This window comes from Podarcis cretensis, assembly GCF_951804945.1.
Source record: "Podarcis cretensis genome assembly, chromosome: 6".
NCBI lineage: Eukaryota > Metazoa > Chordata > Lepidosauria > Squamata > Lacertidae > Podarcis > Podarcis cretensis.
This window is the reverse complement of record NC_137175.1, coordinates 54,310,731-54,333,314: the sequence shown is the minus strand read 5'-3', so window position 1 is coordinate 54,333,314 and position 22,584 is coordinate 54,310,731. Positions and strand designations below refer to the sequence as shown.

The 22,584-nt window shown below is 44.7% G+C and overlaps 1 protein-coding gene across 1 annotated transcript in view; it reads left to right on the top strand.

Moving 5' to 3' along the window:
- Position 1: 1 nt before the first annotated feature.
- The window catches only part of POMGNT1 (protein O-linked mannose N-acetylglucosaminyltransferase 1 (beta 1,2-)), a 29,644-nt gene continuing 7,061 nt past the window's right edge, over positions 2-22,584 (top strand). The window contains exons 1-18 of the mRNA XM_079980350.1: positions 2-235; positions 2,483-2,685; positions 7,867-7,972; positions 8,536-8,651; positions 9,974-10,039; positions 10,976-11,089; positions 12,170-12,287; positions 14,038-14,136; positions 14,348-14,475; positions 15,559-15,629; positions 16,346-16,421; positions 17,423-17,506; positions 17,955-17,996; positions 18,401-18,459; positions 18,958-19,030; positions 19,210-19,338; positions 20,539-20,664; positions 22,034-22,098. Coding sequence (XP_079836476.1) covers positions 2,572-2,685; positions 7,867-7,972; positions 8,536-8,651; positions 9,974-10,039; positions 10,976-11,089; positions 12,170-12,287; positions 14,038-14,136; positions 14,348-14,475; positions 15,559-15,629; positions 16,346-16,421; positions 17,423-17,506; positions 17,955-17,996; positions 18,401-18,459; positions 18,958-19,030; positions 19,210-19,338; positions 20,539-20,664; positions 22,034-22,098 — 1,586 coding nt within the window. The 5' untranslated portion in view covers positions 2-235; positions 2,483-2,571. The remainder of the gene's footprint in view (positions 236-2,482; positions 2,686-7,866; positions 7,973-8,535; positions 8,652-9,973; positions 10,040-10,975; positions 11,090-12,169; positions 12,288-14,037; positions 14,137-14,347; positions 14,476-15,558; positions 15,630-16,345; positions 16,422-17,422; positions 17,507-17,954; positions 17,997-18,400; positions 18,460-18,957; positions 19,031-19,209; positions 19,339-20,538; positions 20,665-22,033; positions 22,099-22,584) is intronic.

Genomic DNA, 22,584 nt, shown 5'->3' with positions numbered 1-22,584 from the left:
TGCCGGAGCCACTGCCTCTGCCGTCTCCTTTAAGAGCAGCCTGCGAGCTCTATATCCCGCGCCGGAAGCGGAGGAGCGCGTCGGGTTCATCCTAGCCGAGAAGGTCCCTGTGCCTGGTTCGCGACCGGGAGGAAAAGGAAGAGGAGACCAGCAGCTGCCGCCGCCGCCGCCGCTGCACACTGTGAGCGGCTCCTGCTTATGGGGAGAGCGCCGGGCTCGACCCGCTGTCAAGGCCGTGAGTAGATCCACATTTCCTTGGAACTGCATGCAGCGTGCTGAAACGAGAGATCCCTCTGGCAATCCGCTGACCCCCCCCCTTTTCCCAAGGCGCTGTGATCCATTTTGCACCATCACCATCCACCCGCCACCTTTCGGTATGCTTCTTGTTTTGTGGAACCTGTCGTCGACCCCCTTCCGACGTTTACTCGGCCTGCCTTTCCTAGCAATGGTGGCGGCGCAATATGGGGGAACCTCCGTATCCCCAGAGTCCCCTTGAGGCTTATTTTTAAGTTCCATTCCCAGGATGGCCAACGCAGACACCCCGCCCCCGCCCCCTCCAAATGCGTTGCACTCTGTTCATTTCAGGACACGCAATGCCGATTCGGGTTTGCTTTCCATTGAGGGAGCTAACTAAAAATATCCTTTGTTTTGATGTAGTGTGCGATAAGCGATACCCTCTGTGTGAAAAGGAGTAGTCAAAGAATCCCTTATTCTTTTAATACTTGTCTGGAAGCCAGTCTTGCTGTTTTTGACTTATTTTCAAACCTATGTAGCCTTTGTCACTGAAATGCAGGTAAAGGGTTACTCGCTGCTCCCAGTCCAAGAGCAAGCTTTCGTTAAAGAAGGCAAAGATAAGTAAGCATATAATCTGTTCAGCTTTTGGCAAGTAGTGACAGGCTTCCATCTTCCCAGAGGAACAGGAAGCTGGCTTATCTGGAATCAGGTCATCCAGATCAGCAGGCTAGTAGTTTCTTTCCAGGGTTTTGGAGTGGAGTCTCTCGCAACCCTATCTGGAGACCCCAGGAACAGAACCTGGGACCTTCTGAATGCAAAACATATGGGAGCTACAGCCCCTCTAGGCTCCTTGCTAGCATTGGGAAAGGTGTGCACAGATTCTGGTTTTAGGCATATCATAGAGTTCGAAGAGGACCTCAAAATTCATCTAGTCAGGCCTTCTGGAAATCCGCTGCTCATGGGTGGCCGTCCAGCCTCTAACAAAGGAGTGTGTTCTTTTCTTAGGTGGGCTCTTCTGGTGCTGAAGAACTTGTGCAGTTGGGAAGTTTCCCCTAAGAGTCAGAATCAGCTTATGAGTTATCTGTAACAGCTTTCATGTACAGTAGTACCTCGGGTTACAGACGCTTCAGGTTACAGATGCTTCAGGTTACAGACTCTGCTAACCCAGAAATAATACCTTGGGTTAAGAACTTTGCTTCAGGATGAAGCGTGGCGGCAGCGGGAGGCCCCATTAGCTAAAGTGGTACCTCAGGTTAAGAACAGTTTCAGGTTAAGAACGGACCTCCAGAATGAATTAAGTTCTTAACCCGAGGTACCACTGTATTTGATTAATCCACTGGTCAATGTAGTGAGGAGATGTTGCAAGGAACTAGAGGTGTCAAGATGGTCAAGTGTGAGAAACTATGTCACCTCTAACACACCCTTGCTCTCCTTAGATGTTGTGTCATCAAAGTCTCTGTCCTGTCCACCTGCAGAAAGTGTTAAGGATCTCTGATGATAATTGGTTTTTTCTGCATCCTATTATCTTGCGATAACCAAAACTGTGCCCCATGAGCTGGTTCACATGTAGCGCTAAGCCAAATCATGACTTGGCACAAATCAGAGGGTCGCTGGAGAGGGGATTGCTGCAAACAAAGCCAAGGTTTAGCTTAGGGTGTTGCACTCACTTGTGTCCTGGCAAACCTTGGCTTGTGGTTTGTCTTAAGTGAAACAAACCATGATCCCGGGTTTGGACAACATGCTAGGCCAAACCACAGTTTGGCTCACACCAGTGCAGCAACAGCAGGATGGGAGGAAGAGCAAAGTAGCAATAATATACTCTCTGGGAACGCCCCCCCCCCCGACTAAACATAGTTTGACTTAGTGTTAAGTGGGAACCAGCTCACTGCAGCTCTAAAGACCATCTAAGTGGGGCTTGGGCCTGGAATAGGACCACTGGTCCTCCCCTTGGCCCTTTCCTTCCAGTGGCCCCTGATTCCTCTACCCCACAGCTCCCTAACAAAGGAAGACTTCCTTCTATCCTGTTCCTTGCCAAACTATGACATTTTGACAGCTTTCAAGTGATGTAACAGAATAAATTATGTCAATGAAACACTTAATGCAGCACACTTGCATTTTCTTTTAATTAATGGAGCAGATATTGTGCTGCCTTGACATAGAGCTGGACCTTCAGACCTTTGGAGCAATACTGCATTTGACTCAGCCAATTTCACTCCTTCAACTACTTCTGCTTTCTTTGCCCTGCCAGGTCTTGTTGGTGGTAGAATGCAACTCAGGGAGGCCAGATGCTGAGCGCTGCCTCATGTAGGTGTCCAGTTCCATCCGTTTTGCCCTACTATGATGGATGAGTGGAAGCCCAACCCACTAGCCAATCCACGGAAGAAGCGCAGCTGGTACCTGGCCTGGAAGTACAAGCTGACAAATCAGAGGGCTCTGAGGAGGCTCTGTCAGGTGAGAGAGCAGGTCCCTTGGACTCTTGGTTGTGCTCTGCTTGCTGGAGTAACGTGCTGCATCATGTGCAATTAGGGTTGGCATTATTATTAATAGAAGACTGTTGACTTTAAATGCTTTTGGGTGATGCGGTCTGCGCTTGAAGAAACCTACGAGTGGAGTGAAGAAGATAAAGTGATTCTTTATAGGTACCAAAGGATATCTCTGCATTGTTTCTATTAAAAGGGCAGGATCCTGTGGCATTTTGAAAGCAGGCTGATTTTATTGTAGCATGAGGTCTTGCTTACAAAAGCCCTGGCCTGTGAAAGCTCATATTACGATAAGTATTGGTCAAGAAGGTGCCATGGGATATCTCTGTTGCTTAGCTTGTAGCAGACGAGTGCAATTACCCTTGACCACCTTTCAGCAAATGGAAAGGGAGTTGCGCTTTCTCCCTCCCTCCCCCATCTAGCTATATCTCTACCTATAAACCAGTGGATTTACAGTGATGTTGATAAAAGTTTTTTTCAGACTATCAATTCTGCCTTTTTGCTAGCGGCACTGAATGGGTTTCAGCTAAATGGGTTTCAGCAACAGAAGGAGGAATGGAAAGAGTAGCTTCCAGAGACAGATCTTCAAACTGGATCATGTCTCTCTGCAATGTTTCTATTTTATTTCTTCCCCCCCCCCATATTTTTTTAGATGCACTGATTTGCTCCCTGTTCTCTGTAGCACAGCTTTTTCAAAAGATCTGTTTATGCAACAGAAGGTTGTTACTAAGTTGCCCCCCCCCAAAGGACAATCTTGTGGCAATTTGAGGAAGAAAATATTTTTGCAAATTTTTATATACTGAGATGTAGAAGCCGAAGTGAAAGGTGGCAAGAGTTACAGCAAGGACAGTAAACAAAGGCGGGGGGATAAGCCTGAAGGAAAGTAGCTGATAACTTCTAGGGAGATGCTGAGGCTCAAGGCTACCTGAAAGGGGTTTGTGGTGCATTTGGAAGTTTTGAAAGCCTTTTCAGTGCTACTTCTTTACATGTCGTTGTTAAGCATTGAAAGCACAGCCCTCGCTTCCTAATTGCAGGTGACTAAAGATGGGTTGGGGTTGAATGGTGAAAGAAATGCATTCTGTCGAGTCTCCAAAATACTGAGTGAGAACTGCAACAAAACATTGCAGCATGGAATACTCCAGCCATATTTGCTTCCATGATATTCCACTCCATTCCCCACCCAGAAGTCAGTCAGCATTCTGTAGCCACTGAACATGGTCAATCCTAACTGGACTTTTTTGCAGGGCTCCCTCTTAATTTTTCTTTCTAAATAATTTTTGAACTTCTGCAAACCATAGGCTGTCCTCAAGCTTGTTCACACACCCCCTCTTGTAAACAGAGAGTGCAGTTTTGCATTTCTAGGGATCCACACTTGGAGAATGAGCTCAGTATTATAAGGTTATAATAATCAATGTCTATGGCATCTTGTAGGGCTTCATAAGCAAGAGACAGGTGCCTGCCCCAAAGAAGCTTCCAATCTAAACTTGAAAAGGAGGGAGAGGACTGGAGAAAATAGTGTGGAGGGGGATATAAATATGGGCAAATGGAGGTCACCCATATTTTCAGAAAAAAATTCCAGTGTTATTATTTTTCCTCAGAAAATGTTTCCTGAATTCATTTGTTTACTAAATACAAGTAAAATAAGCATGCTAAAATAGATGACCCTCTAGGGCATCAGAAAATTATCAAATCCAAATTATCCTACACATAATTCACTGAGGAATTGTGTTTTGGAAGATGCACATCATAAAATGTGCTAAAATTGGGGATGAGAATTAAGGGGGCCACATGGGAAGTGTGGACTTTGAGGAGGCATTTGAAGGGAGAGAGTGGCTTAGCACTGCATGCAAGTTCAGCAATGGAGAGCAATGACCTCAAAAACACTTACCGAAATTTTCAAGTGTTCTTGTTTCAAGAATTGCGCAACCTTCCAGCAGCCTTCAAGAAATGTGACATTGCAATAGGCAGAGAGGCCTAGCAAATGTGTTCCAATATCTTGTCTGGATCCCATGTCTCCAAACAGCAAGCTTAATACAAAGCTGTCAGTGTTGAGGGGAAAGCTGACACCTTAATTGCACACAGACAGGGCTCTTCAAGTTCGGGTTCCCATAGAAACCCATGTTGCCCTGTATTCCTGCATCATTGGGGGATTGTTCATCATGACACCCGCTGTGGCAATAGGCAATACTCTGTCAACCACAGTTCCGTAACCACGTAATGGAGGCAGTGGCGTTGGGCCTCCTCAAAGGGATATCTAAAAATTGAAGGACCTGTCACTGACTGTTGAACAATCTGAGTCTTGGTATGGAAAAGTTGATGTGTTCTGAAAACCTTTTGCTGTGTCCTACAGGAGATTAGCAGAGTTAGAGGCTATGTAAGCATCTGAATTATGGGTCTTGTGGATAGTGTGTCTTCTGGGATGTTTTCACTTGTAAGGAAAAAGACAGCTGAAATTCTGCTCTGCTAAGAGACACTAAAACTTGCAGCTATGACAACCTCAGTTTCCATAAGTTAAATAGTATTTGCAAATGAGGCTGTACTGAATGCACTTAAATATTCCTGCCTGCCATGTGCTCCAGAGGATCCCCGGAGCAGAATGGTGTGGTGGTGCAGAGACTGCAGAAGAGGGGAGAGGAATGGGAAGTCCCATTCATTCAAGCTAACATCCGTTGCACAGGAAGGCTGCTTCAGCTGGATATGGCCCAGCAAATTGAAGCAAAGTTTATTTGCAAAAACTTGTGTGGCAAATTCTGCATAGCTCTAAGAACCTTTTCCAGGCCAAGGGGTTCTCTTTTCTGTCCTCTCCCTTTGGAGAGTTGGAGTCCTACAGCATCTGGAGGTTCCCCATTCTTGATTTGGGGCTTTATCTTTGTGAATATAGGGTGGCATAATTATTAACCATTTCTTACGGATATATCCCATATTATTGCATAAAGACTCTCCTCCCTGGAAGAGAGGGGAGTGGTTGTGGGTGGGAGCCTGAGCACCGCCCCTAGCAGGGGGCGTTAGCCCCCTGCCTCCACCTCACCTGGCTGGCGCCCACGCCCCCCAGTAGGCATCCAACCAGGTGCCACAGAGGGGGCGTGTTCGGCAGCCTTTTGCTGCAGTGCCAGCCTCTCCCCGGCCTCATTCTTTGCCGTCGTCTCGTCGCGAGTCACCCACCCTCCACTCCCTTTGAGTTAGGGCTTAGGTCATTGGCCTTGCTATGGACCTTAGGTTGGTCGCCCTGGTTGCCCAGGGGGCCTGGTAGGAGTTTTTTCCATTTGGCATTAGGCTTTTTGGTTTTTTCGCCTACCTCGTAGCAATCGTCACAACTTTTGTGGTATTGGTGGGTAGGTTAGGCATTGGAATAATGTGTTGTGGTGTGTCGAAGTGCTAGGTGTGGCCATCGCCTATGCCTTCAATTTTTGGGTATTCCGTTAAAAGGAATCTGGCGGTCGTGTATTCTGTCCGATGCCTGCTTGGTGGGAGGCCATGGCACGACCCTCGGTGACATCAGGGGTGAGCCTATAGTTGGATTAGCATCAACAGGCTCCACCTACTGATGAATAAACCCACTTGTTTTAGAGATCCAATGCGTAAGCCAATACCTTTTCACTGCTGTAATCAATAAAGTTGTGGCCTTTCCTTGCCCATTAACCTTATATCATGTGTCCTTGTGTATTCATTTCACATTGCGGGGGTCGGGTCCTCGAACCACAAATCAGCTTTCCAAGATGTGCAGCCTTTTGGTTCAGGGGCAATAGGTGGGCAGGGGCTATACGTTTTATTTTAAAAAAATAATTAGTATTTCTTGAATATTTTCTTGAGTTACAAGACAAATAAAAAGGAAAAGTACATATAGCATCTCCACTTTCAGTTCATAGTATTTTTTACAGTTCATTTACATTCAGTATGAGACACTAATGTCATAGACATCTTGCAGTTGGGGGAAAAGAAAGGGGAGAGAAAGAGGAAGGGGGGAAGATTTGGGCATTATTTTTTCATTCTGTTGCATAGTGTAGTGTAGGCATTTGTGTCATCATCACAGGGGTGGGTCCTTTATTTTACACATTTATTCATATTCATTGGCATTGCAACCGCTTTGCAACAATTTGTGGAGAAACAATGGGTCCAGATTCCTTCCAAGCAGCTGGTTTTCACTGACCTGAAATCTGATGTCACTTATGTCAATCTAATGTCAACAGCAAGTCAACTTGATATTGGAGAATGGCCATCTGATATTAACTACAGATTGTTGTACTACAGTGCTGCTACACCCTGTGCTAGAAAGCTAAAAACTGCCTGTAATGACAATGGATAGTTTTCAACAACATCCATTTAAGATGTTGGGGGTTGGGAGTGTTTGTTTTTTAATTCTAGTTGAATGCCTTGCAAAGAGAATGTTCATTCATAATCATCTAGCAATTCATTGTTACTTGGTGCCCTCTGGCTTATCTTCCTAGTTCTATGGGCTAAACCGGGATCAAGAATTGTAGTAACAATAGTTATTTTTCTTGGATCAGAGTGAAGAGACCGGCAATTGCTAAGGAAGCTTCTGTTTGGAATATAAGGCTAGCAGACAAATGTTTCTGCAACAATCAAAATGTCAGAACAGGGTTTTGTTTTTCTGCTGCGTATTTTGTAGGTAACATTTGAAATCCTCCTTGCGGCATGCCACTTGGCCTTGGACTCTGCCGAGTGCAGTTTATTTAAAGAATTGTGTGCCACTTGACGATATTGCCATTATCAAATGTTGGAAGGCATGCAGTATCTGTCACATGACCCCAAACTGATTTCCATCTCCAAATGCCAACAACTCAGTTCTAAGGAATTTAAATAAAACCGAATATATTTGCACCTTTATGCATGGGAAAGGGAATGTGTGGTTATGGGTGACAAGCTTTAAGAAGGTAGGAGGTCCCCATTGCCATATAAGACGCTGTAAAATTTTGCTGGGGAAAACAACTCCTTTTAGATGTGAATGGAAGTAGCAAGTAGAGATATAGGTAAAAGGTACGTCAAAATAATTCAAAAGCTATGGTTCTGCTCTTTAGCCAACACTACATCTTTGCCTTCATGTCCTGCTATGCAGGAGATACTTTTCGATACAGAAGGACTTCTAAGGCATCAGATTAGTAATACTTATGGTCTAATGTTAATTGCTTTGCAGATGGGGGCTGTTCTCTTTTTGCTAGTGACTGTGATTGTGAATATAAAGCTGATACTGGACACTAGAAGAGCAGCCAATGAAGAGGAGGAATCTTCTCAGGATTATGGTGTGTATGGAGTGTTGTGTCTAGGTGATAGCAGTAGAATGTCCTTTATAGCAGAGGTCACGCTGGTATCTCCCCTGCTCAGCATGCCCTAGCATGTTAAATCTCCTGTCTAATGGGTAGCATGCAACATTCCTAGCTACAATAGTGTTGCTCACGGTCTGCTGCGGCTTTGCATAAAAAGTCAGCTGGTTTGGAGAGAGAAGAAATTCTGTAGAGAAAGGTGTATGGATGTAACTGCTTAATGACACCTTCCAGTTATTCAGATCCATCCAAGGAGACCTCTAAGAACCTCAAACGCATGCTCAAAGCAGACACTTGGAGCATTTCTGTTAGATAATGAAACCTTTAAACGGAAGGAGAGAAATATTCAAGGGACATCAAGTGGGAGGCTGCCACTAAATATCTAGTTTCCCTGAACTTGGGGGTGAAAACATATGTTGTATTATGCTCCTCTTGGAATCTAGATCTTTGGATTAAATTTTCTGGGAGTGAGTTGATTGTGGGGGTTTTTAAACCAGAGTTTATCAGTCGCTTGAAGTAAATGGTTTGTTCCCCCTCCCTAGATGAAGGCTTGCAGAACCCAGAGATCCCTCGACGACCTGTCAACAGCAGGAAGGTTCTGGATATTGAGGTGTACTCCAGCCGCTCCAAAGTCTACGTGGCAGTGGATGGGACGACGGTGAGGGACTCCGCTGCAGCTATAAGGGGAGATGCAATAAATGGGAAACTGGAAGTTCTCATATGCATGGCTTCAGAGCAAAGCACAGCACCTTTTGAAACAGAGAGGCTTGATACGCTTTGCAGCAAAATCCCACATGATGAAGACGGGGAACCTGTGCTCCTCCAGATGTTGGTGGACTGTAAATTCCATCACCCCTAACCATTGGCCTGGGACGCAGGTGGCGCTGTGGGTTAAAGCCTCAGCGCCTAGGACTTGCCGATTGAAAGGTCGGCGGTTCGAATCCCTGCGGCGGGGTGCGCTCCCGCTGCTCCGTCCCAGCGCCTGCCAACCTAGTAGTTCGAAAGCACCTCCGGGTGCAAGTAGATAAATAGGGACCGCTTACCAGCGGGAAGGTAAACGGCGTTTCCGTGTGCAGCTCTGGCTCGCCAGATGCAGCTTTGTCACGCTGGCCACATGACCCGGAAGTGTCTCCGGACAGCGCTGGCCCCTGGCCTCTTAAGTGAGATGGGCGCACAACCCCAGAGTCTGTCAAGACTGGCCCGTACGGGCAGGGGTACCTTTACCTTTACTTTAACCATTGGCCATGGTGGATGCAGCTGATGGGAGCCGGAATCCAACAGCATCTGGAGAGCTGAATGTTCCCCCATCCCTGCTGTATGTGTTTACTTGGAAGTAAATGCCACTGTGTTTAGGAGGGCTTACTCCTTGGTAGATGGATTTAAGATTATGGTGCTTACTTAGTATTTCTTTCTACCAGGGGCAGGGAACTAATGGCTGATGTTGGACTCAGACGTCCTTCAGCCCCAGCCAGCATGGTCAATAGTGAAGCATGGTGGAAGTCGTAGTCCAACATCTGGATTATGGGAGGTGCAGTCCAGCATTAAGCTAACCATCTCTGTTTTTATAACTGTATTTCACCAACCACTGTCATCTGATGGGGCATTTGCACCTCAGCTTTCAAGTTCTTCAGTGTAAAGCAGGCTTCCTCAAACTCAGCCCTCCAGATGTTTTGACACTACAGTTCCCATCATCCCTGACCACTGGTCCTGCTAGCTAGGGATCATGGGAGTTGTAGGCCAAAAACATCTGGAGGGCTGAGTTTGAGGAAGCCTGGTGTAAAGCTTGCTGTATCTCTTGTTTACACTTTGGGTGGTTTTCCTTAAGCAAGAAATGTGGTGGTAAGCAGTCAACTCTTTTGGGCCACAGGACTTCGGCAACTAGTGGGGGACGTTCCTGCAAGAAAGCTTATTTGTATCAAAGGGGTGTGGTGGCAGCTAGAGGGATGGAGTATTATTATAGTTTCTTTTATCATAGTACAGGTTTTGGAAGATGAAGCCCGGGAGCAAGGCAGAGGCATCCACGTGATTGTGCTGAATCAGGCTACAGTAAGTGATTAAGCCATAGATTGACTTGCTGAAAGAAGCTACTTTGCATCTCAGAAGCCAGATGTATTTACAATTGTGCGGAAGTGACTGGTTAACTGTAGGGAAGTCGCTGAAACTAGAAATAGTTCTGATTGCATCATTGATTCTGAAGCCTGCTCTTCTAGAGTTGAGACCCAAATCCCACCCATTCTGCTTATCACTGGTGGCATCCTAGCAGGCTACAGCTGGACAGCAGTCTGCAATAGAGGCCTGCAAGCCACCTGTCTCTTTAACAACCCCACAATGCCCTGCGTGGCGCTACATTTGGGCACCATGGGGATATCCAAAATGGCAGCTTCTTCTCCACCCTCTGCCGCTGCCTGGCATACTTTAAGCCAAGAAGCAGGGGTTGCTGGGAAAGCCAGGCTCAGTTGCCAAGGAGCCTTCCCAGATGCCCAACCCTTGTTAGCCCCTTGACTGTGCCAGGTGCTGCTTCTTGTGGCTTGCTTTAAAACAAATAAAATGGTGCATGAAGATACAGCACTCATGTTGGCGTAAGATAAAGACCAGCCTGTTTGCTGAGACACTAGAGGATGCCAACATTAGTCTGCTGCTGCAATGGGAAGCTGCAAGTGGCTCTGTGGAGGGCTTGTTCTACTTTCTCTTTCTTTCTAACCAACATAATTTTAACAGAATAGCAACCCACCCTGGAATCCTATGATGAAATGTGTGTGAAAAAATATACTTTAAAATGTGCGTAGAAGTCTCACCATGTGTTTATATAGAACATGAGGGAGATGCACATTGGCTTCAGTTTTTGGCTGACTCTGTTTCCAAAGAAGCAGCTGGTTGTGTTTAAAACTCTTGTTGTCATTAGTGGATCTCAGCAGTTGAGCAGGACTCATCCATCCACTGAGGCCACCATCTAATCTGCTTCTGTGTATGAATGCTTAATAGGGTCATGTGATGGCGAAGAGAGTCTTCGACACCTATTCTCCACATGAGGACGAAGCCATGGTCCTCTTCCTCAACATGGTAGCTAGAGGCCGCATTCTTATCTTCACAATTAAGGTAGGTGGGGAGGCTGGAGTTTTGGTTCTTTCTTTTTTCTCTCTGCTCCATAGAGATAAAAAGTGCAGATGTGCTCAGTAGCTTTTTATTTTCTTTCAAAGTCATGTAAAATGAAACGCTTCAAAATATTTGGAGTAGGCAGACTTGGACTAACTTTAGCTTTGCAGCTACTGATTTATTTACTTTCCTGTGGCTATAACATAATATGGAGTTCTATTTTATGCAGTTGCTATATATTTACTTTTGTGAATGGTATTGTTTTGCATTCTGTTTACTTAATGAATGATATGCTGGGTGATTCACCCAGAGCGCCAAAAAACTAAAGAAAGTCTAAGGCTTAAATATATTTCTTGATGAAATAATTAGGATTGTATCCTAATCAGAATACACCCACTGAAAATAATAGACCTAAGATAGTTGTGCCCATTAATTTCAGTGGGCCTTCTCTGAGCAGGACTAGTGTTCGATGCAACCCCTTATTCACAAGATAGTGCTGTGCAGATGTTATTGAGCCAAACGATTAAGTGACTGTAGTGGTACCTACTAACTTGTTCTCAGCCGAGAAAACAAATACTGTCATGAGCAATGGGCTGCTGGAGTTGACTCCACCTTATGGTTCCATCCCTGTTGCTCCTTAGAAATCAGGAGGCAACAAAGGGGAAAAGGAGATAAAACTGAAGGGTTGGCCTAGCTGCCAACATCTGTCTTGGGTGGCTGAACTAATTAGTTCCAATTGTAGATCCCATCCTTATTGACATTCTTGTCTGGAGAAAGCTAAGTACTGCTGTTATTCTTGCAGCACCCATTTATGGATGCTCTTTATGCTTTTATCTTTCTGTATAAATAATGCACTGTTTTTAACTAAAATGATAAAGTGGTGCTGAGAAAAGGCTCTAAAACTCTGGAAATTTATCAAGCACATATTTTTGACCTTAACTTTTTTTTTAAGTGACATTAGTTGTGCCTCTGTGACCAACTCAGAAGGAAAAGAGTTGTGTCAGGCTAAAAATTGATTGTTATTACAAAAAATAGAGGGGAAATCCTATGTAATTACAGCTTAGCTTTTCTTCCATTTTTCAGGATGAGGGCTCCTTCCACCTTAAAGACACAGCAAAGAATCTCCTGAAGAGTTTAGGGAGTCAGATTGCGGCTTCCCTCAACTGGAGGGACATGTGGACGTTTGTGGGAAAGAAAGGAGGTCAGAATCTGTTTTTTTTCCTGACCCAAATCTGCATGGGAGAATGTGGGAAAGGAGTTCCTTCTTCTATATCACAATAAAAGCAGAGGTGTCTCCATTCCTCCAGTGCCACTTGGTCACCTTAGATGGGTGTTTAGCTAATCCTGCCTTGAGCAGCGGTCCCAATGGGGCACAGAAAGAGGGCAGGCTTGGCTTGATTTCCTTGCTGAGGGTCATGGATCTTGCATAGAAATGGGGGACGTGTGTCCTTCCAGACCTTGCTGGGCTCCGTCCCACCATCTCTGACCATTGGGCATGCTAGCTACGGCTTTGGGGAGCTGGGAGTTGACTTTAGAAAACACTGACCTATGAGATCTAGAGGGCCACGACAATAGATACGATTGGCATTCGTACCTATGGTACAACAAAGTAAAGGTACATAAAGGTTTTCTAAACCATGTGATTAGGAAATCTTTATATGAAGTATGGTATCGGAATAAAAACCTCCTGGAAAGAAAGACACCGTGGTGGATATCACCAATTGAGGTGTTGACAGCAAAAAAAGTAAACATGGAAGGGGAAAGAGTAACATATGAGGATATTACTAGGAAAACAGACCAAGGGATAAAGCTCAAACCTTATGACCAAATTGAAAAGATGTTAACAGGGTGGCTGCAATACCACCAGATCAGTGACTTATTAAAGGAAGATAAAAAGAGAAATGGGTTTGAAGATAAAAAATTGAAATTCCAAATCGAGTTAATAGACTGTAAAGATAAAATTTTATCAAGAATGTATAGTTTATTGCTAGAATGATATACAAAAGACGAAGAAGTAAAGGAATCAATGATAAAATGGGCAACTGATATTGGGCATAACATTGAATTGGATGCGTGGAAAAGATTATGGAAGGAGGGTTTGAGATTTACAGGATGCATGGCTTTAAAGGAAAACTTGCTAAAAATGATGTATAGATGGCATTTGACGCCAGAAAAATTAGCTAAAATGTATAGGAAAAAAGAAAGGAAATGTTGGAAATGTAAAAAGGCAGATGGGGACTATTTCCATATGTGGTGGACCTGCGATAAGGTAAAAAAAAATTGGGAATCAATTTATAATGAACTCAAAAAAATATTTAGATATACTTTCCCCAAAAGACCGGAAGCGAAATTAAAATAGAAGATCAAAATTTGTTTATGTATGCTACAGCTGCCGCGAGGACCCTTCTGGCCCAAAGATGGAAAGTACAAGATATACCAACTATTCAGGAGTGGCAGGCGAAGTTGACAGAATATGCAGAATTTGCCAAACTGTCAGGGAGGATCCGGGACCAGGGAGATCAAAGATACCAAAATAACTGGAGTAAATTTATTGAATATTTAAAGAAGAATTGTAAAGAGGTCAAGACACTAGCAGGATTGACATAATACCTCCAATGTATAATAGTACTAATATGAGAATAATGTGAGTGATGGAAAGAGGATAAATATACCAGTTGTGGGGAGGGAGGGGGGTCGCGACTCGGCAGAGTCAAAGGGAATGTATGGTGCTATTACAATTTGTTGGAAAAGAATATGTAAGGAAAACAATAAAAATTCACTTGGAAAAGGAGTTGAACAGCATGTGGAGGCCCAAAGGTTCCCTACCTGTTCTACAAGATGCATGTTGTTGCAGCAGCGGCAGCCTAGTGCCAGGCTGTGGTAATTATCGTATATCCTGGTAGGTAATTATCATATATCCTGCAGACCCTGACATGCATTCTTCTCTCTAGGTGAGGTTTATGGTGAAAAGTACGCCAAGTCCCCAGTGCTTTCCTCTTGGGGAGAGCCTGTCTTGCTGAAGACTGAAGTCCAGCTAACTTCTGTGGAAGGTATGGCCTGCTGGTTCTTCATCGCCGTTCCCTGAGCATCTTCTTAAGGGGGGAGTTGCAGAGGCAAGGGTTGTGATGACCCAGTGACACCATCCATTTAAAGGGTTCTTTGCTCCTCCTCTAAAGCATCTGTAGTGAGAACCTGATAGAGGCTTGTCTAGCTCAGAATTGTCTTCATGTCTCAAAATAACCTCCTTCGTTGTACTCTCAGATGCCGAATGCCACTGGCCTGACACAGAGCTCAACCGGCGGAGGAAGCGGTTCTGCAGTAAGGTGGAAGGGTATGGCAGTGTCTGCAGCTGCAAGGACCCCACACCTATAGAGTTCAATCCGGACCCAGTGAGTAGGCCTGAGCGAGAGCCCCCTTCTTCTTCAACCTCTTCCAGGAATGGAAGTTGATGAGGAAGCACAAAGGTCTTCCTGGGATCTCCTTAACTAAGCAGCCAGCTGAGAGCTCTTCAAGACTATGGATGGAAGTCACCAAGTGACCTGTGAAGACTCTCAAATATGTAAAGGCCTACTGCCCTTCATGCTCTGCCCAGTTCTCAGCCACTTCTTCCGCATTATTTCTAATTCTCAAAGCGATATCTCTCAGTTCCTTTTGCTTGCATGTTTACACCTTAAATCCAGTTCTGCTGGATCTCTGCCTTTGATACCGTCGACCATGACATCCTTCTGGAGGAGCTGGGGACACTGTTATACAGTGGTTCCACTCCTTCCTTCTGGGCCATGTTCAGAAAGTTGGGGGGGTGAATGTTCAGACCCGTGGGCTCTCACTTGTGGGGTACCTCAGGGTTCTGTCCTCTCCCCCATGCTTTTAATATCTATATGAAGCCGCTGGGAGAGATCATGGGGGGGGGGTGGGGCTGGGTGTTCATCAGTATGTGGATGATACCCAGCTCTACCTCTTTTAAATCAGAACCAGTGAAGGCAGTGAAGTTCCTGTGTGAGTGTCTGGAGGTGGTTGGAGGATGGAGCTAACAAACTGAGGTTGAATTGGGAAATTTTTAATGCCTAATGTTTTACAATTTTTTATGTGCTCTATGCTGCCCAGAGTTGCTGGGGAAACCCAGCAAGATGGGGTATAAATAATAAAATTATTATTATTATTTTGAGAGCCAAAAATTAATCCAAGTTGTGAGGGTCCCTTCCCAGTTCTAGGCTGCTTAATTTGTAAGGTGGATTTCAAGAGCAAATGGGAAGCTTGTTTTTTTGGAAACAGTTGAAGGGTACCTGGCTGATGGAAGTGCTTTATTTGGCATGTCATAAGAAAATCTGTGCTATGCTAACTTAGTTTACCCTTATAAATGTTCCAGAGCAAGAAATTATATGGGTGTGAATAGGAAGAGGGAATGGGTTTGGGGGACAATTTGTGCTTTTCCTCTGAAACATCTGCTTTAAGGATCTTTCTTCCACTTTTAGCTCAAAGACAACAAAGTTTTTGATGTGCCTGTTGCTGTCATTGCAGGAAACAGACCTAACTACCTGTACAGGTGAGTTGAGTTTGCCTTGGGCCCATTGACAGGGCACTTGGCTGGGGTTTCTAAGCACAGGAGTCGGAAATTGAAAATTCAGCGTCAGCCTTTCCATATTTATTTCTAAGTGTATGAACCTCAGGTTTTCAAGTTCCTTTATAAAGGCCCATATTCCTGGCATGCATCTCCATGTACCCTTTAGCTGGGTGGTGGAAAGGAGAGAGCAATCACAAAACAATGAGTCACAGAGCTGACTGCAGAATATCACCTAGGACAGCTTTGTTGGGCTTGGAATGTGGGAGCCTTGGCTTCTAGCCCTCTTCAAGTGTTGCAATTAGGGTTGAGTAAATGCGCAGGCAGGATAACAGGGACAAGCAAACTAGCTCCATCCCCTCTCTGCCACTGTGTAAGGTGATTATCTGATACAGGGAAACTTCTGTACTCATGGAGGATCCCTGTTCATATTCCTCCATTTTCCTGTTCAGAACCCTGATGTTCACCAGCTATACTGCTTCAGAATAGTGGTTCTGCCTCAGTGTCTCCCTGCAGGCAGAAAACTAGCAGATGGGGAGAAATATTCCAGCTAGCTTTCTATGTGCAAGACTTTGGAGAGGGGGAGACGTGCCCTCCTGTTGTGCAACATTTACTGTTGTTTTTATTAAATCATTTGTTTCTCTAAATTATATAGCAGGAAAGATCATTAAACAACCAAAAATGGTCCCTCTTTCCCATAGGATGCTGCGATCGCTGCTGTCGGCACAAGGAGTCAATCCTCAGATGATAACAGTCTTCATTGATGGATATTATGAGGCGAGTCCCTTCTTCCATTTCATCAAGAACTTTGCATCCTTTCTGATCACAGAATAATGTGCTTTAAAAAAATCCCCCAGGGCTGACCCAGGAATTGAGCTTGCACCTTCTACATCCACCTATTGACAAAATATCCCGTCTCATTCTGTTGAGGTGCTACTGCTGATTTGCTGAGATCTTCCTTTCCTCTTCAGGCCCTACCACTTGAGAGAAGCAAGCAAGCATCTCTTCTATCCTCACCCCACCCCCCATATACACACACCCAGTGAGAAAGGCAAAATGCAGCTGTGGAGCATCAAGTTGTTGTTTGGGCTGCCTTTTAAAGCTTCTTCTGAAACCCCAGCTGCTCTGGAATGCAGCAGCCAAATTAAAATATGAAGCGTCTGGTTCATTTCTGGGCACAATTCACAGTGCTCACATTAGTTTTTAAAGCCCTAAATGACATAGGCCCCAAATATCTGAAAGACCGCCCCCTCCCCATAGACCCTCTTGGATGTTGAGATAAGCAGAGGGGGCCCCTTTTTGTCGTTCTGCCACCCTCTTGCTGTAACCCATCCTCGGACCTTATGGTGAAAGACGAGTAAGAAAACTAATGAAAATAACCTGAGGTGCCAACTTTACCTGGGGAGTAAGCTGCGCTAGGAGTTCACTGGAACTTACTAGGGAGTAAATGACAGAAGAGTGCAGCTTTTACTGCACTTACATCAGACAGCTTGAGGTAAACTTTCACCTTAACTTCTTCCTGCTGCTTCTCGTAAATGCTGACCATAGACTCTGGCTTACTAAAAGCACTTGAGAACCTTTCTTTCATTTCAAGGGCAATAAACACCAGTTGTCTTCCTGTACCTTTGTGGTAGCAATACCTTATCGATCGATCTTTGAAGTATGTTGTGCTCCTTGTTACAGAGTCAAAAATATGTCTAGCCATGCTTTCCTTGCCTTGATAAAAAGGAACCAGGGTTGTGGGAGTGTGAATCTCATATGTTTCTTTTTCTTTCCAGGAGCCAATGGATGTGGTGGAACTATTTGGCCTGAAGGGAATCCAGCACACACCCATCAGCATTAAAAATGCCCGAGTCTCCCAGGTGAGGGACCTGTTTTTCTCTTCTCCCCTTGGAAACCGTACCCATGCATTGAGGCAGCCATCTTGCTTGCCTACGAGCCCCACTACAAATGATTGCCCTGAGTAACCATGCTTGGCAGCTGTGAAGCAACTGGACCACACAGAACCTTTAGCTCAAGCGTACCAGTCTTTGTTCTCCAGCAGTGTGCCTGTGTCTGGGACTGAGCTTAAAAAACCAACCTGGTGTGACTCCAGATGAAAGTTGCATGAAACTCCTGCTGCTATGCCTAAGTGTAATAGAGGTGACCTGCTCTCTGGCTGAGGTTACCGCCCTAGATGGACCACACTTGTCAGGCGGGGATAGAGATATATGACTTCTGTAAAGTAGTATTTCAGTAGCAAGTCCGAGTCACTGATCTGAATCAGTCGAGTTCTGTGTTGTAACAGATGGCATCATTTTCCTCCCACAGCACTACAAGGCCAGCTTGACAGCAACATTCAACTTGCACCCGGTATGTGATCTCCACCACATTTCCCCAGTTTCCCCTTCTAAGAGTGACTTAGAAAATTCTACCTTTGATTATATCCTTGTATGCAATCACTGGGGAGGATATTCTGTCCTGAATAAATGATTCTAATGATCACCTGTCATAGAACATGATGTAGCAGAGGCTTTTTTAGTTCAGCATGCCGTTAACAAACATGCACAGTGACATAACTGTCTCTTATATAGTGCTTGTGGAGGGGGTGGTACCTTCATGCACTGATCAAGTTGGCATAGTTCTGAAACTGAATTGTTGCTAGGAGCACTGGGTCCCCCAAAATTCCTGCATCCCTTGGGTAAGAACGTTGCTTCTGAACTTGGCCTTGCTCACCACCTTCACTTTTCTCTCTTTGTGCTCCACCTTTTCTGTAGGATGCCAAATTTGCCGTGGTTCTAGAAGAGGACTTGGACATCTCCATTGACTTCTTCAGGTATTATCTGAACCCATCAATGAGCCCTAGCTGGGTCCTGATGTCTTTGTTCATTCTGACCAAAGTCACTTTGGGTCAACTTGCTGCATGACTTAGAGAATGCAACACCATTGTAAAGAGAATATGAGACTGGTTTCACAAGCCAGCCCATCAGGAAGGATTCTGAAGGGCTGGAAACTAGCCGTAATTCAGACCAACCCTTTATGTCAACCTCTGCAGAAATGTGTGCTTTAGATTAAAGGGTAAGGTATAAAATAAATAAAACTCTTGTGGTCATACGTAGTATTTACTCAGATCGATCCATTCGCACCACTGGATTTGACCCCCTTGCCTGACTTGCAAATCATGACTTTGCTCCATGTGTGATACTTTTGTAAAAGAATGCCACTGACCTTAGGTTGATCAATGATCAAAAAACCTCTTTCATCAACCTGATTAAGGTTGGCTTAAACAATGTTTATTCTAACTGTTTTTTAATTGTTGTCTTTTGATGTATAGCTTCCTAAGCCAGTCCATCTATCTGCTGGAGGAAGACGACAGCTTGTACTGCATCTCTGCCTGGAATGACCAGGTGGGTCTTGCTTTTGGTTCTTCATTGCACTTTCCTGCCTCTTCCATTTTTTCTGCATCACCCTCCTGTGATCAACATACTTCTTCCTTCCCTCCCACCACCTCAAATCAGGGTGAAGGACTTCATGATATGCTCTTGTTACGGAAGTTTGCTTAGGTGCTTCTCTTTTTGGAAAATAGGGATATGAGCACACAGCGGAGGACCCCTCACTCTTGTACCGTGTGGAGACCATGCCTGGGCTGGGCTGGGTGTTGAGGAAGACTCTCTACAAGGATGAGTTGGAGCCCAAATGGCCAACACCAGAGAAGGTCAGTGTCCTCTCGGTTTCCCTTGTAGAACAAGGCCTGCTCTTTCTATTGTCAAATGGCTACCCTTTGCAGGCCTTCAGTTTTTACCAGCATTTTTAAAGGGCAAGATATAATTCTTCACACTTTCTAACTTTTAGTATGGAAATAAAGTAGAATGTCCCCCGAAAGCTGTTAGATTTTGTAAAGTTGAACAAATGGAGCAGGTAAGGAAATGGTCAGTACTGAGATGTTTGGATTTTTTATTTTTTTTTAATAATATTTATTCAGGTTTTAAAACATTACAACATAAAAAACAGAAAACACAACACAAAAAAAAGAACATTTCCAAGAAAAAATGCAAAAAATAAAAAAGCAAAACAAAAACAGATAAAAAGGAAAAAAAACAATTAGAAAATACATACAATCAAAACAGAAAAAAAAACAAGTTAAACCTTTACATAATTTTTTTTCCCTATGACTTATTTCCTTGACCTCCTCACACCTCCCCTCTTTGTTTTCTAGTTCAAATAGATATTTCAGCAAATCCTTCATCTATATTTTTATCCTAATAATTTATCTTAATATACTGTAATTTTCCATTCTCTCTTTCACCAATTAGCCATCCACTTTTACTTTATTTAATCTTATTTCTCATTAAAACTGATATATTTAAACCTATTCTCTTAAGACATTTCCCCTAGGGTCATAAAAATTCCATTCCACGATTTCTCCATCTCTCATTAAAAGCAATTTTTTTAAAAAAAATTCTGAATATATACACTTTAAATTCCCAATTTTCTTTCACCGTCTCCCCTCCCCGGTCTTGGCCCCTGCCAACAGTTCCATCGGCTTACAACAGTCCATCAACCTGGAGATCTCAAATCTGAGGCTCTTAAGTCTTTTTCATGTCCCATCTGCCGATCTTCTTGATAATCTTTAATATTAAGAAACAGTTCTCGGGGGAGCTCCAACCCAACGATGGTCATATTCCTTCTTATCAAGTCTGCCAGATTTCCATAATTAAAGATAGGGCCCATAAAGTATTCCCGATCTTGTTTCACACTTCTTCCGAGTCCAAAGGCCCCAGAAACTTCGGTCCCGAGATGTTTGGAATTTTTGGAACCTAGACAACCTTCAAATCCCCTGATCATGTGACCAGGGACTGTCCGAGAAGCCCTTTCTCACAATGGGCTCGACTCCTTTGTGCTCTCTTCCCTCCAGCTCTGGGACTGGGACATGTGGATGCGGATGCCAGAGCAGCGGAAAGGCCGCGAATGCCTCATTCCGGACGTGTCGCGCTCCTACCATTTTGGCATCGTTGGCCTCAACATGAATGGCTACTTCCATGTGAGTATCAGCCTGCGCAGAGAAGCATCAGGCCATGTGTGCTTCTGCCTAGGGAACCCCCTTGCTGGCTGCCTTCTGCTTCCACATCCACTGGTTGTGGTCTCTGCTAGCTTCCCACTTCTTTGTTCTTCTCAAAGAGGTTGTGACATGTGTGTTACTCAGTGAGAAGGACGGTTGGAGCAGTCTGCATTTCCCCAGCTGCAGTTCGACCTTGGAGAAAGAAGCTGCTTCTTTTCATCATCTGTGCATATTGACCTCCCATGCACCTATGCAAGCATTTGTAGGCCATGAGAACTCAGCAAAAGCAGAGGAGGTCTGTCATAGGAACATAGGACTGATTCAGACCATGGGTCTCTCTAGCTCAGTGTTGTCTACACTGATTGGCAGCAGCTTTCAAGCAAGGGGTGTTCCCAGTCCTGCTTGGAAATGCCAAGGATTGAACCATGTGTTCTACCACTGAGCGATGACTCCCATCCTTGGAACCAATAGGAGAAGGCTGAGCCTTCATGTCTAGCTTGGCAGCCTCAGGAGAACTCAGGGGTTGCCACTTTCAAGAAACAGAGTGTAGGGCTAGATCATTTTTCCTCTGAGCCAGTACAGCAGTTCCATCCTGTTCTGATATTGAAAGCACAGAGCTACCATCACGTGAGGCATGAGAGGAGGTTGGCTTCTGCCCAGCACTCTCTGCATCTTTGGAAGGATGTCTGCAGCAGGACTGTCTGCCAGTACACAGGGGCTATCCCAGCAAGCGGGAACCCTGAGCGCTCGGGGTTTCATCTCCTGGGGACCACCTGCTTGGCTTTGGGAGGCTGCCCTGCTGCAGACATCCTCCCAAGCCTGTGGACAATGCTGGGGAGGGGAGACTGCGCCTGGCCCTGCTCTGTGATAATTGTGTGTCCTGAATGCCCACATAGGGCAAATGGCTTGTATCCAAATAACTTTTCCTGAAAGTCAATTCATGGAAAATAATGGAACCTCAGTTAGTCAATGTGATGACTCTGCTCTGAATAGGTCTAGCATTGGATACAACTCTGTGTTCTTATGTCGATTTGTGTGCTAGCTCCCAAGTTGCCAGGCTGGTCCAGTGACCCAAAATGAACTGATGCCTCCTGTTTATTCACTTAACACAGCTGCATTTCAGGCTTTGACTACTCCCTGTGGCCATTCCCATGCAACAAATCATTTGTGGATAGTTGTCTGCCATGGGGCAGTGTGTTTTTTGATGTGGAGACTCAGTATCTGTGCCTGTGTGCATCAAGCTAGATTCCCTCCCAAGTGTGCTCCAGGGATATGTGGAAATAAGGGGTTATACGTACATGAAAGGTGACTGATGATCCCTAAATATGTGTTTGTCTCTTGGTTTTTCTAGGAAGCCTATTTCAAAAAGCACAAGTTCAACACTGTCCCCAGCGTCCAAATAAAAAATGTGGAGAGGTGAGTGCAGTATGTCCAGCCTCTGTGGAATGAGCCCTAATTCACCCTGGGGCACCTGGGACTGACTTTCTGAGCCAGGCTTAGGGCTTCCTGGCTTATGCACCTCTCCAGCTGAGACTCACTCCTTTACCTGCACCAGAATGCCCTAAAAGTTGATAATAACATGTTGCCTCTTTTGTGGGTCGCCTTTAAAAATCATTGAGTCAGCTAAGCTTTACTCAGAGTAGATGGATTGAAATCAATGAAGATTGCTAAAGTATGCCTATTAGTTCCAATAGGTCTACTCTGAGTAAAATGTACTTGACTATTACTTTTAGGAGATTAATACTAGCAGGAAGGTGGTTTCTTCATAAATAGGGGGGGGGGGAATACATTTATTTTCCTCTCCAGCTGATGAGTTGTGTTTCCTGGGATATACTATCTTCTTCCCCATTTTCTAGTTTTTACTCCAACCCACGTGGGTGTTCCTACAATAGGATCAAAAAA